Source organism: Thamnophis sirtalis, unplaced genomic scaffold (assembly GCF_051295495.1).
Source record: "Thamnophis sirtalis isolate CommonGarterSnake01/CBP01778 unplaced genomic scaffold, rThaSir2_p1.2 scaffold_15, whole genome shotgun sequence".
NCBI classification, from domain to species: domain Eukaryota; kingdom Metazoa; phylum Chordata; class Lepidosauria; order Squamata; family Natricidae; genus Thamnophis; species Thamnophis sirtalis.
The window spans coordinates 40,863,118-40,875,175 of record NW_028261395.1 but is presented as its reverse complement, the minus strand read 5'-3'; the positions used below and the strand labels follow the sequence as shown (position 1 = coordinate 40,875,175).

Sequence of the window (12,058 nt, the reverse complement as noted above, 5' to 3'; positions counted from 1 at the left end):
TTTCTAAGCATGTGTGCAAGCTGTGCAAGCCTCCATTTTGCTTTCCGAATTCATGGGGAGCTAACCCTTACCCTAAGTGGGTTAGAACAGAATCATCATTCCATACATTTTCCCCCCAATGGGATTTTCCCATGTATTTTGCCAGGGAACATAGATAGGGTGGGCTGAAAAAGTCAGCTCCCTCCTAACCATAACAATGCACTCCAAATCCGTTGGTGAAGTCCATTTTGCTTCCTGAATTCATGGGGAGCTAACCCTTACCCTGAGTGGGTTTCCCCCCCTATTGGATTTTCCCATGCATTTTGCCAGGGAACGTAGATAGGGCAGTGCGCACGAGCAAAGCGCATGTGCAGAAGGCTGCCTGTGCGCTCATATTTTCAGTGCGCGGCGAACCGGTAGTAAAATTATATGAAACTCACCTCTGGGGTGGACTTTTTGATTAAACCCTATGGCATATTCCATCCTTCTTGACCTGCCCCCCCCCTCCCAAAAAAGTGTATCATTCCAGATTTTAGATGGTAAGATTAATTGGAGTGATAACAAATTATCAAAACTTTTCAACAAAGATGTCCAAAACGTTGGGCCAAACCTTGCATAATGTTAGCACCGGGTAGGATTCAGATGCAATTTTTTTTAGAATTGGTAGCCCGGTCAAAAGAACGTTTAAAAATCGTTGCCCTCGTAAATATGCAGCTCTTTTATGAGAGCGTGACATGGGAATTTTTAGGGCTTTAGATAAAAGAAAATGAAATAAAAATACGGGTTGAAAGTGGCAGGATCCAGTGCGAAATCAAAAGCTTTACGAAAACACTTAGCATTTCCCAGTTCTGGGGAATCACTCTGTTCTCGGACCATTCTGATTATTTGCTTTAATCTTGATAGTTGGCTAGATTTAAATTTGTTGTGCTGAGAAGCCAAGAATGAAACTGATATTTGGTCTTATGTAACCCTATTCTTCCATTTTCTTTTCCCCCCCCAGGAATCGGAGAAAATCATTGCAGAGTTGAATGAAACCTGGGAGGAGAAATTGAGGAAGACCGAAGCAATCAGGATGGAGAGGTTAGTGCTCCCATATCATCTTTTTTTTTCCTCCCAAATTTTATTGATTTTTTTTATTAATTGCATTTCTTAGTGCTTCATGAACATCGTGTTCTCTGGGTGTTTAATTAGCTGAACAATTCTGATTATGTTCTTAATCTCCACTGCTTTTTTCCAGCCACTGGTAAAATAGATTCCATGTTTGATAGTATTCTGTGTCTTCTTTCTGCTTAATTTTCAATGTCAATCTATCCATTTCTGCCCAGTCTAGTATCTTCTTAATTATTTCTTCATCTCGCAGAGTTTCTCCATTTTTCCAATATTGTGCGAATATTATCCTCGCTGCTGTTACAACATATAATATTAAATATATGTTTTTCTTATCGAATTTTTCTGATATTATGCCTAATAAAAACAAATGCAGGTTTAAAATGGACATGAAATCATATCTACTTGAGATCATATCATCTCGATCATTACCTTAGAGCCGTGTTTTCCAACCTTAGCAGCTTGAATTCTGGGAGTTGAAGTCCACAGATCTTCAAGTTGCCACAGTTGAGAAACACTGTCTTAGAGGAGCAAGATTCTTATAACTTCAAGGTGGAGTAAGAGGTTTTTAACCCTTACTTCCAAAGGCAAAAAAAGGGAGAGGGAGTTGTAAGTAGGAAAATGTAGAATAAAAGGGCATGCCATAGGCTTACCATCCCACTCCTAGAGGATATCAGAAGAAGATAATCAACCGCAATAGCACTTCAGACTTATATACCACTTCATAGTGCTTTACAGCCCTCTCTGAGCTATTTACAGAATCAGCACTTTGCACCCAACAATCTGGCTCCTCATTTTACCGACCTTGGATGGATGGAAGGCTGAGCCAATCTTGAGCCAGTCAGGATCGAACTCCTGGCTGTGGGCAGAGTCAGCCTGCAATACCACATTCTAACTACTGCGCCCCTGCGGTTCTAATCAAAAACGTATTTTGTAAGAGCTGGGAAATTTTTAAAAAACGGAGTTAGTTCTAATTTATATCTTACTGCACCATCGCTTCTTACTGTTTCTTCTTCCTGTACTGTGCAATTTCCCTCCCTCAAAGAAAACCTAAATTCCTCTCTCCCACTTCTACCGGAATTTAGAAATCGAATTTTACGTGTGTTTTTCGAGGAATTCTTAACCACTTCTTGTCTCCTTCTCCACAGAGAAGCTCTTTTAGCTGAGATGGGAGTCGCCATCCGAGAAGACGGAGGCACCCTTGGCGTCTTCTCACCGAAAAAGGTAAGATAGTGCTATAAAATGGTTTCAGGTCCTTTCTTTCAGACGATCTGAGATCCTAACCCCAGTTGGGAGGTGTGTGTGTGTGTGTGTGTGTGTGTGTGTGTGCACGCGCACGTCCAACAATCTGCTGGGGCTTTTCTACAGAAATCGCAGCCCTGTGATAGACCCACTACTTGCCTGCTTCTTCTACGGTTTTGGGGTGGTTTCAGTTAAAACGACAGTATCGATTTTAGAAGCGTGCATGCTTTTCCGCAGGTTAGATATCAGAAATGTTACTTATTTGTTAAATTTATTTGCTGCCTATCTCGTTGTGGGGCTATTCTAAGCGGCTTGTAATAATGAACAGGAAGAAAAATGAAAGGAATGTAAACAGAACAGAAATAATCTATCTATATGTAATAATGTCTCTGTTTGTGTGTGTGTGTGTTTGTGTGTGTATGTGTGTGTGTTTCAGCATAACTCTGGATCACCTTGAGCAATTTTAACCAAACTTGGTACACAGATTATTTACTCTCTGGAAAAAAAAATACTGTGTGGTGGTGGTGGGGAGGCATAAGACACCCTTAACACCTCTCGGGGTGTGTGTTCTGTTACGATACAGCCTGTTGTGCCTTGAAATGGCTTCTACTGTACTGCCTTAAAATGGCTTCTACTGTACAGCGCAGTGGAGTTGCCATGATAACAGCGTCACAGTACTCCACAAGGGGGCTCCCTCTGGTAAGGGGGAAAATCCAACATTAGAAATTACACTTCTGGGGGCAAAGGGAAAGCATTTTTAACTAATTTAATTGTCGCCGAAATCAGGACTCAGGGAGAAGTTGCTCTTGCCATCGCCTCTTCAGGAATTGCGGCGATGTTCAAGGGAGGAGGGAGGACAGCCCATTCCTCACTTACCTTGCCGCTTGACATCGCCATTCCTGTCTAGTACAGGATTGGGATAAATAAATACCTGGGCAACGCCGGCTTATCGGCTAGTAGAACAATAAAATAAGTAACGAGAAAGGAAAACAATAAAAATAGTACGCTAACCAAAAATAAATGCATAGGTGGAGATCAAAGAGCGTGCGTCGTATTTTTTGGTTTTTGATAGCTTGATGTCAAGCTCTGAATTAAAATTATGCTGAACAGAGGTCTTCAGAAAATGCTCCACGAATCACTTCAAAGCCTGATTTTTTTTTTCAACACCACGGTCATACTTTTTGTAACTTTGTGCCCCACATTTGGGCCAGGCTCCAGCAGCTATTGAGGTCTTAGGATGAGTTTCTGGAACTTTGCCAAAGCTTTCTGGCTGGGGAATTCTGGGAGTTGAAGTCCCCGCAGCTTACGGTTGCGGTTGAGAAAGATTGCACTGTCGTATGATTGTCTTATCGTCACCCTAAGTAAGCCCTCTCTTCCCTCTTTCCCTCATCGTCTGAATTTCCTTCGTAGATCTTCTCTCAGAGGCCATCAACTTTGTTTGATGACTCTTTTGATACCTTTGCGGTTGACCAGGTTTGTCGTTGTGCCGGCATCGAGGCTTAAGCAGAGATTGCGGCTTGTGAAAAATAGAAAAGTAGAATCCGTCCTTCTCCTCCTTACCCTTTCCCTTTTCATCCATCCTGATTAGCTGTTGCTTCCCTGTCTTGCACGGGTACAACAAGATCCAGAGACACTCTGAACAAATGGGGCTAGCGTCCCTCCCTTTGCGATTGTGGTGACCTGCAGACAACAACACATATGCATATACCTGCCTGTTGTGTCCCGATCAGTGTACACTTGAGGGGCTCACGGCAGCGTGAAACAATGCAATTAAAGTTCCTAGTTTCTGGGCAAGATCTGTTTAATCTTGTCTTTTATATTTTAAATGTTACATCACGTAGTATGCCTTATTTTAATTGTGATGCTTCCAACACGAAGAAACAAATGAACGAACAAACATTGTTAGTCTGTTCCTTTCACCTGTATTTTTGTAGCACTTGTAGCTAAGGAGAAGCTGCTCTTAGTTTACAAGCTAGAGCTGCCTGATGGGTGTGAAGGATCCTATTTCTGCTGCTGTTCTAATATTTCCTTTTTCCTCTGTGTTTACTGGCACTCGTTGGCCAGATATTCACGCCAAGGCCTTGTGATTTGTTGGCTGGTTCCAGTGGGGTGTTCTCACCAAAGAAGGTTGGTTGACTGACTGTACAGGTAGTCCTCGACTTACGACCCCAATCGAGTCGAAGGTTTCTGTTTGTTAAGGGAGACATTCATTAAGTGAATTTTTGCCCCAGTTGACGACCTTCCTAGCCTCAGTTGTTAAGCAGAATCACTGCAGTTGATAAGTTAGCAACACCGTTATTAAGTGAATCTGGCTTCCCCGTTGACTGTGCTGGTCAGAAGGTCGCAAAAGGGGTTCACGCAACCCTGGGACGCAGCAACGGTCATAAGTATGAACCATTTGCCAAGCATTTGAAGTTTGATTCCCAAGGTTGTAACTGTGAAAAACGGCCCTTTTTTTCCACTGCCGTTGTAACTTTGAACAGTCACTAAGCGAAGTGTTGTAAGTCGAGGACTACCTGCAGTAGCTTTAGATCCCATTAGGAGTGTTTGTAGCAAATAGATTCTTGAGACTTTCCAGCAAAGCCGCGATTTGGAAGCAAGGGGGATCCCATTAAAGGCTGAGGAGAAGTTACTCAGTAGAAATTGCACAATATATTTCTCCCAGCAAAATCGGCTGCGAGCATTTTTCTCCAATTTAGCTATTCCCATACAAGATGAACGACGCACTCCTAAACTTTTTGGTTCAGTGGTGAAAGTGTCCAGCAATTTATTTCTTTTTCATCGCTTCATCCTGTCGAGTCCCTGCTCCCCTATTGAAGAATTAGGTATTTCTCACAGAAAGAGGAGAGAGAAGGCAAATGAATTGGCTGCTGTTGAACCCAGGATAATTTTGCTTTGACCTAGGCTTCCTGAGAAAGGATAAATTGCAATCTTGGTTCTAGAAACCCTCTTTTATAATTATGGTCTTTCACAGCCCTTAATGATTCACAAACAGTCCGTGAAGATCCTGACAGATGTCTGCTCGGGTTGCCACAGTCTTTCAGGGTATTGTTGATAAGCTCCCAACTTTATCTCCCTTGAAACGTTGCCAGAGACCTAATTGCCAATTAGTTTCACAAGGCCAAACCTAGTACAGAGTTAAACAGAACTTCTGAGAGCTTGAAAACCGACTAGATGAACTCATTGCTTCTTGCAAAGGCTCACATCCCTTTGCTCCTCTTTCTATGTCTTAGGGGAGGGGCCAATCATCTCCAAGTCTTACTCCCGAGTCGCCCTTTTTTTTTTCTTAATTGTTCTTGCCTTCTGGCAGCTCTGTGCATACGCACACTGGGAACAGGCTCACACTATTCTTCTGCCTCGCTGATGTCAGACTCTGGAGGCTCCAGAGGCAGTGCATAACTACCAGATGGCCCTGGCCATCTCTCTGCCTCCGACACAGAGCCCTCGTCCGAGCCTTCCCCAGACTCCAAGCCTGGCCCATGTTCCTCCCCAACCTCCACACTGTCCGAATCTGCTGCCAGTTCCACTGGCTGCTGTCGGACCACAACAAGTCTGAAGAACTTGTTATCCCTGGCTTTCACTTACCAAACATCTTCCTTTAAAATAAATACACGTTAAAATATCGTTTAGCTTACAGTACCCACAGCGTGAGAAGTTTTTGATGGTTCTGTTCTTCCTGGGATGCTGTGCTCTTTTCTGAGGGGTCCTCGCTACGCTCTGAACTTGGTTGTTTTCTTGCAGATGTTTCATTACTCAAACTCGATAACATCATCAGTGCCTAGCCCTGATGATGTTATCTACACTATATTGCCAAACGTATTCGCTCACCTGGCTTTCCTCGCATATGAACTTACTGTAAGTGACCTCCCATTCCTAATCCATGGGGTTCAATATGACGTCGGTCCACCCTTGGCAGCTATCACAGCTTCAACTCTTCGGGGAAGGCTGCCCACAAGGTTCAGGAGTGTGTTGATGGGGATTTTTTGACCATTCTTCCAGAAGCGCATTTGTGAGGTCACACACTGATGTTGAACAAGTTTACGTGGCCTACCGCTTTGTGGCCAAGTTGCTGTCATTCCCAAACACTTCCACATTCTTATAATACAGCTGACAGTTGACTGTGGAATATTTAGGAGCGAGGAAATGTCACGACTGGATTTGTTGCACAGGTGGCATCCTATCACAGTTCCACGCAGGAATTCACTGAGCTCCTGAGAACGACCCCTTCTTTCCCAAATGTTTGTAAAAACAGGCTGCATGTCTAGGGACTTGATTTTATACACCTGTAGCCATGGAGTGATTGGAACACCTGATTCTGATTATTTGGATGGGTGAGCGAATACTTTGGGCAATATAGTGTAGTTTGGGAAAGAAACATCCGCAAGAAAACAAACAAGCTCGGAGCGCACCGAGGACCCCCTCATTTCAACCCTGAGCCATGAATATCCTCCTTTATTGGCGTTCTCTTCCTGCACTGCAATAAAATTTCCTTCCATTCAAGAATTGATTTGTTTTCCTTCCTGGAGGGCCAAAGCAGCTTTGGATTTTGAAACTGCCAGCTCTTCTGTAAGAAGCCCCTGTGGGGAAGAGGGCCTGTAATTCAAGGAATGCCATGTTTGTTTCAGACCCCTCATCTTGTCAACCTGAATGAGGACCCCCTGATGTCTGAGTGCCTGCTTTATTACATCAAAGATGGCATAACTCGGTAAGCAGCATGAGCTGAATCATTTTTGATCCTGTGGTTCTGACGTGTCCCCAAAAAGCACGAAACAGACTCCTGGTCCCGATAAAAGCCCTTTTATTAGACAAATATGAATTCCTCTCATTCACATTCAGCAAAGGCCTGGTAAAGTTATGACCACAGACCTTATCTAGCTTGGAAAGCTGCCATGTAAATATTTTCCAACTGAGGTGCTGTGCGAGGAAAGACTTGGCACAGAGTCTCTGAGATTCACGGACAGATCTCCCCACTCCTGAAATGAACGAATGAATGGTTTCCTGCAAAAGCCCACTCCCTTTTCGCTCCTCTTTTATTTCCTTTGGGAGGAGCCATTCGCCGTCTACCTGTGGCCTTACTCCCAAGTCAACTCTGAACCGGTAGTGCCGGGATTTGAAACCCACCTCTGATGCGCACACTGGGAACAGGCTCCGGCTGTTCCTCTGCCTCACTGATGTCTAGCTCTGAAGGAAGATGACCAACTGCCTTGGCCCCATCTCTGCCTCCAACACAGAGCCCTCGTCCCAGCCTTCCCCAGCCTCCAGGACTGGCCTATGTTCCTCCCCAACTTCCTCCACTTATCTGTTTTTAGAAGCTGTGACAATGCCTTAGAGCTTCTCTCTTTCGGACACAGGGTTGGTCAGGCGGATGCTGAACGACGCCAAGACATCGTCCTGAGTGGGGCTCATATCAAAGAGGAGCACTGCATTTTCCGAAGCGAGAGGAACCCCAACGGCAGCGGTAAGCAGCAGGTGGAACCTGGATATTTTAAAACAAGGGTCTCTAACTCCCAGGACGCAGCCCATTACTGGGTTACGGCCCGTTTTTAACCAAGCTGTGTGAGTGGCTGCTGGTGCATGTGTGCGTGCCCACAGCTGAACATACACAATATTCTCACCTGGGCTTCCCAAGATCATGAAGCCGACTCCTCGTCCCGATAAAACCTCTTTTATTTAGGCTAAAGGGAATTCCTCTCCAGCCAAGTCCCGGCCAACAGTCTTTCCTGAGAGTTCACAACTGCAGATCTTTATCAGGCTTGGAGAGCTGCCAGGCCGATATCTTTTAAACTCCATGCTGTAGCAGCAAGTACTTGGCAAGAAGTCAAGAATAGATCTTCACCCTAATGAATTGAACGCAAACTCCCCTCCCCTTTTGCTCCTCTTTATTCCCTATGAGAGGGGCCATTCATTGTCCACCTGTGCTTTTACTCCCGAGTCGGTCCTTGTCCCTTAGCTGTTCCCTTCTCCTGACAGCTCTGCGCATGCGCGCATTGGGAACAGGCTCCAGCTGTTCTTCTGCCTCACTCCGAAGGCAGCTGATGACTGGCATCCGGCTCTGACCCGCTCCATGCCTCCGACATAGAGCCCTCCTCAGAGTCTTCCCGAGACTCCAGGACTGGCCCATCTTCCTCCCCAATCTCCTCACTGTTTGAATCTGCCACCAGTTCCCCTGACCGCTGGTGAGCCATAACACACAAGCAATAGGTTGGCACGCACCAGCCCGTCACTTGCACAGCCCGGTTCCGCAATGGCCACGACCCGGGGACCCCTGTTTTAAAACCTCCCGGCCAGCTTCCCCCAGGACTCTGGCCTTCATATACATTGGATCTCTCAACGGTTCAGACGGTGACTTGAGTGTTTTCTGCTTCTAGTGATTGTCATCCTGGAACCGTGTGAGTGCTCAGAAACCTACGTCAATGGCAAAAGGGTGATCCAGCCGGTACAGCTGCGTTCAGGTAAAAATGTCTATTTCTTCATGAGGACATGTGTCTTGAATGCCTGACTGTCTGGCTCCATTTTATGCTACCGGGATATTATTTTATTCCCGGTGTGGATGCTGGCCTGGCTAGTCCACCATTATTAGCATTGGCTAGTCATTGGGAAGAGCTTTGCAGCTCTGCCAGGCATTTTCATAACTGTTGGGCATTGAATGGAGGTCCTTCGGTATGTAGACTAGAGTTTCTCAACTTCGGTAACTTGAAGATGTGTGAACTCCTAGGTGTTGAAGTCCCGACATCTTCAAGTTGCCAAAGTTGATAAACACTGAGGTTGACCATGCACTCTCCCATCAATCTCCCTTCGAGAAACAGAAGATACTGTATTTTTCAGAGTATAAGACACATTTCCCCCCCCCCAAAAAAAGAGTGTGGAAATGTTGGTGCGTTTTATACACTGGATAAAGCCATATTTTGGCCTCATGAAGCCCCACACCCACACCCCATTTTTGCAAAAACGGAGGAGTTTTTGCCTTCCCCCAACCCCCAGGCTTTATCAGGGCTCGAGGAAGGCAAAAATGCCCCTGTTTTTTGCAGAAAACAGCCCGTTTTTCACAAAAACGGGCATTTTTGCCTTCTCCACATCCCTGCTGAAGCTTGTAGGGTGCTCCTGGGGATCGGGGAGGACAAAAACATTTTTTTCTTACTTACCTCTTCGAAATCTTGGTGCGTCTCATAGTCCGAAAAATACGGTAGTTGGGGAAAAGAGACAGAGATTAGAACAAATAGCTTTAAAACTAGATAGTGGGCAAAGGTAGAGAGGGGAAGAATGCTGGAATGTATAGTTAAAATATATATTTAAAGGCAGATGAAATGAAAGGCTTAAAAAACCTAAAAGAAGGGTTTGGAAGGGAACGCCCCTCCCCTTTAAAAAAAGTAGCCAAAAAATTTGGATGGGGGTAAAAGACGTTGGATAAAGGAAAAAGAAAGGGAAAGTAAAGTAAAGCATTTTATGGAAGTATTTTAATGTGTAATAATATTAGAATCGTATAAGTATATGATTAGTAGTGAAATGTTAGAATTAAACAAAAGGTGATTAGATAAATGAAGGAATATATTTTAATTTAAACCCTCTTTTCTTGCCCCTCCAGGAAATCGCATTATTATGGGCAAAAACCACGTCTTCCGCTTCAACCACCCTGAGCAGGCGAGGGCTGAAAGAGAGAAGACGCCCTCGGCCGAGACTCCCTCCGAACCAGTCGACTGGACTTTTGCCCAGAGAGAATTGCTGGAGAAGCAGGGAATTGATATGAAGCAGGAGATGGAGAAAAGGTAAGGAGAAACTAAACTTAAATCTGCATTGTCACCAGTGAAATGCAAGCAGAGTATTGAATCCCTTTGGACTGGAACATCATACACGGCGTCTTCAGAGCAACAGATAACATTCAAATTAACAGAGTTGGAAAGGACTTGGAGGTTTTCTAGTCCAACCCTCTGCTTGAGTAGGAGACCCATGCCATTCCAGACAAATAGTTGTCCAATCTCTTCTTAAAAACGTACAGTGTTCGAGCATTCACAACTTCTGAAAGCAAGTCATTCCACTGATTTAAGTGTTCTCACTGCCAGAAAATTCCTTCTTAGTCCTAGGTTGCTTCTCTCCTTAATTAGTTTCCATCCCTTGCTTCTTGTCCTGACTTCAGGGGCTTTGTGTCAGGTTTCCGAAAAATGCCCTAATTAATTCATAAGCCTCGAGCCAAGTTTCAAAAGAAATCCAGTCATTTATTAGGAGAACCATTTCAGCAATACCCTATTGCAGTCAGATCTGCTCTCATTTTAATTGTGGTTGAACTTTACCCCTGTTTCCTCCTCCCCCCCTCCCCAATCTGTGTCATAAATCACATTCACCAATGGAATTGGAGAATAGGTGGACCCCCCTCTTCTTTGTGGCACCCTTTCAAATATTGGATCGCTATCATGTCACTTCTAGTCTTTCTTTTCTCTAGACTACTGTAGCCATGTCCAATTCCTTTTTAGCCATGTTCCTCTCTTCACTGTCTTACCTTCGGGGAAAAGGGCGGCATATAAGTGCAATAAATTCAATTCAATTCAATTCTTTCTGACGGTGCTTCGTTTGATAGAGAGACATTTGCTCATTCCTGAGAAAGAGAATTGATTATGATTTATTAGCCAGATTCATTCCTTACGAACTACTTGTGTTTATTTTGCTCCAAATATGATTCAAGCTGACAGAGTAAGTTTCTAAAAATTTGTATCCATTGTTGGAGGAGTGATCTTAAGTCTGGAGGAGCCAAAAAATTAGGAGGAATCTGGAGCACCTTTTCTAACTCCAAACATTTTCTAGATAGTCCTCAACTTATGACCACGATTGAGCCCAAAATTTATGTTGTGCTGTCTTTGACTATGAATTCTGTTTATAGTCCTGTTTTGGATGCAAATTGGTGCTTTGGGCTTCAAATAAATAATGAATGGCACATTCCAACAAACAGGTAAAAGCTCTCTTACTAGAGTTTTGCCTCTGTAGTTTTGAAAGAGTTTTGAGTCAGATGCCCCCACATTGTGATCATGCGACTGTGGAGATGCTGCAGGGGTCCTAGGTTGTAAGTCCAATTTTTTTCATTGCCGTTGTGACTTCCAACAATTGTTTTACTAACAGCTGCAATTCAAGGACTCCCTAGTAAGTGTTCTGGCTCGCCAGCAGCCATCGAAGCTGGTAGCAGACTTGGACAGTGAGGAGGTTGGGGAGGAACATGGACCAGTCCTGGAGTCTGGGGGAGGCTCTGATGAGGGCTCTGTGTCGGAGGCAGAGCGGGGGCCAGGGCCGTCTGACAGTTATCAGCTGCCTTCGGAGTCAGACATCAGTGAGGCAGACGAACAGCTGGAGCTTGTTCCCAGTGTGCGCATGTGCAAGGTGGCCAGAGGAAGGGAACAGCTAAGGAACAGGGGTTGACTTGGGAGAAAGGCCACAGGTGGACGATGAATGGCCCCTCCCAGAGGAAATAAAAGAGGAGCGAAAGGGGAGTGGAGTTTGCAGGAGACCATTAATTCACTTAATTGGTTCGTGACTCTCCGAGACTCCTGGCCAAGTTTTACAGATCTCGGCCTGGCAGCTCTCCAAGCCAGATAAGGCCTGTGGCTGTAAATCCTCCCTTGAAAGACTTTGCTGGATGTGAATGAGCAGAATTCACAGTCAATTAATAAAAGGGTTTTTTGTCGGGACCAAGAGTCTACTTCATGCTCTCGGGAAGCCTTGGTCAAAACAGTAAGCAGTTCCTGTGTCT

General features: G+C 44.7%; 1 protein-coding gene across 4 annotated transcripts in view; it reads left to right on the top strand.

The window, feature by feature from the left end:
* The window catches only part of KIF1B (kinesin family member 1B), a 135,050-nt gene that overhangs the window by 62,279 nt on the left and 60,713 nt on the right, over positions 1-12,058 (top strand). For all 4 annotated transcript variants that reach the window (XM_087701979.1, XM_087701978.1, XM_087701977.1 and 1 more), the window contains 6 exons: positions 980-1,059; positions 2,235-2,310; positions 6,954-7,033; positions 7,680-7,786; positions 8,697-8,780; positions 9,911-10,091. In XM_087701979.1, coding sequence (XP_087558105.1) covers positions 980-1,059; positions 2,235-2,310; positions 6,954-7,033; positions 7,680-7,786; positions 8,697-8,780; positions 9,911-10,091 — 608 coding nt within the window. The remainder of the gene's footprint in view (positions 1-979; positions 1,060-2,234; positions 2,311-6,953; positions 7,034-7,679; positions 7,787-8,696; positions 8,781-9,910; positions 10,092-12,058) is intronic.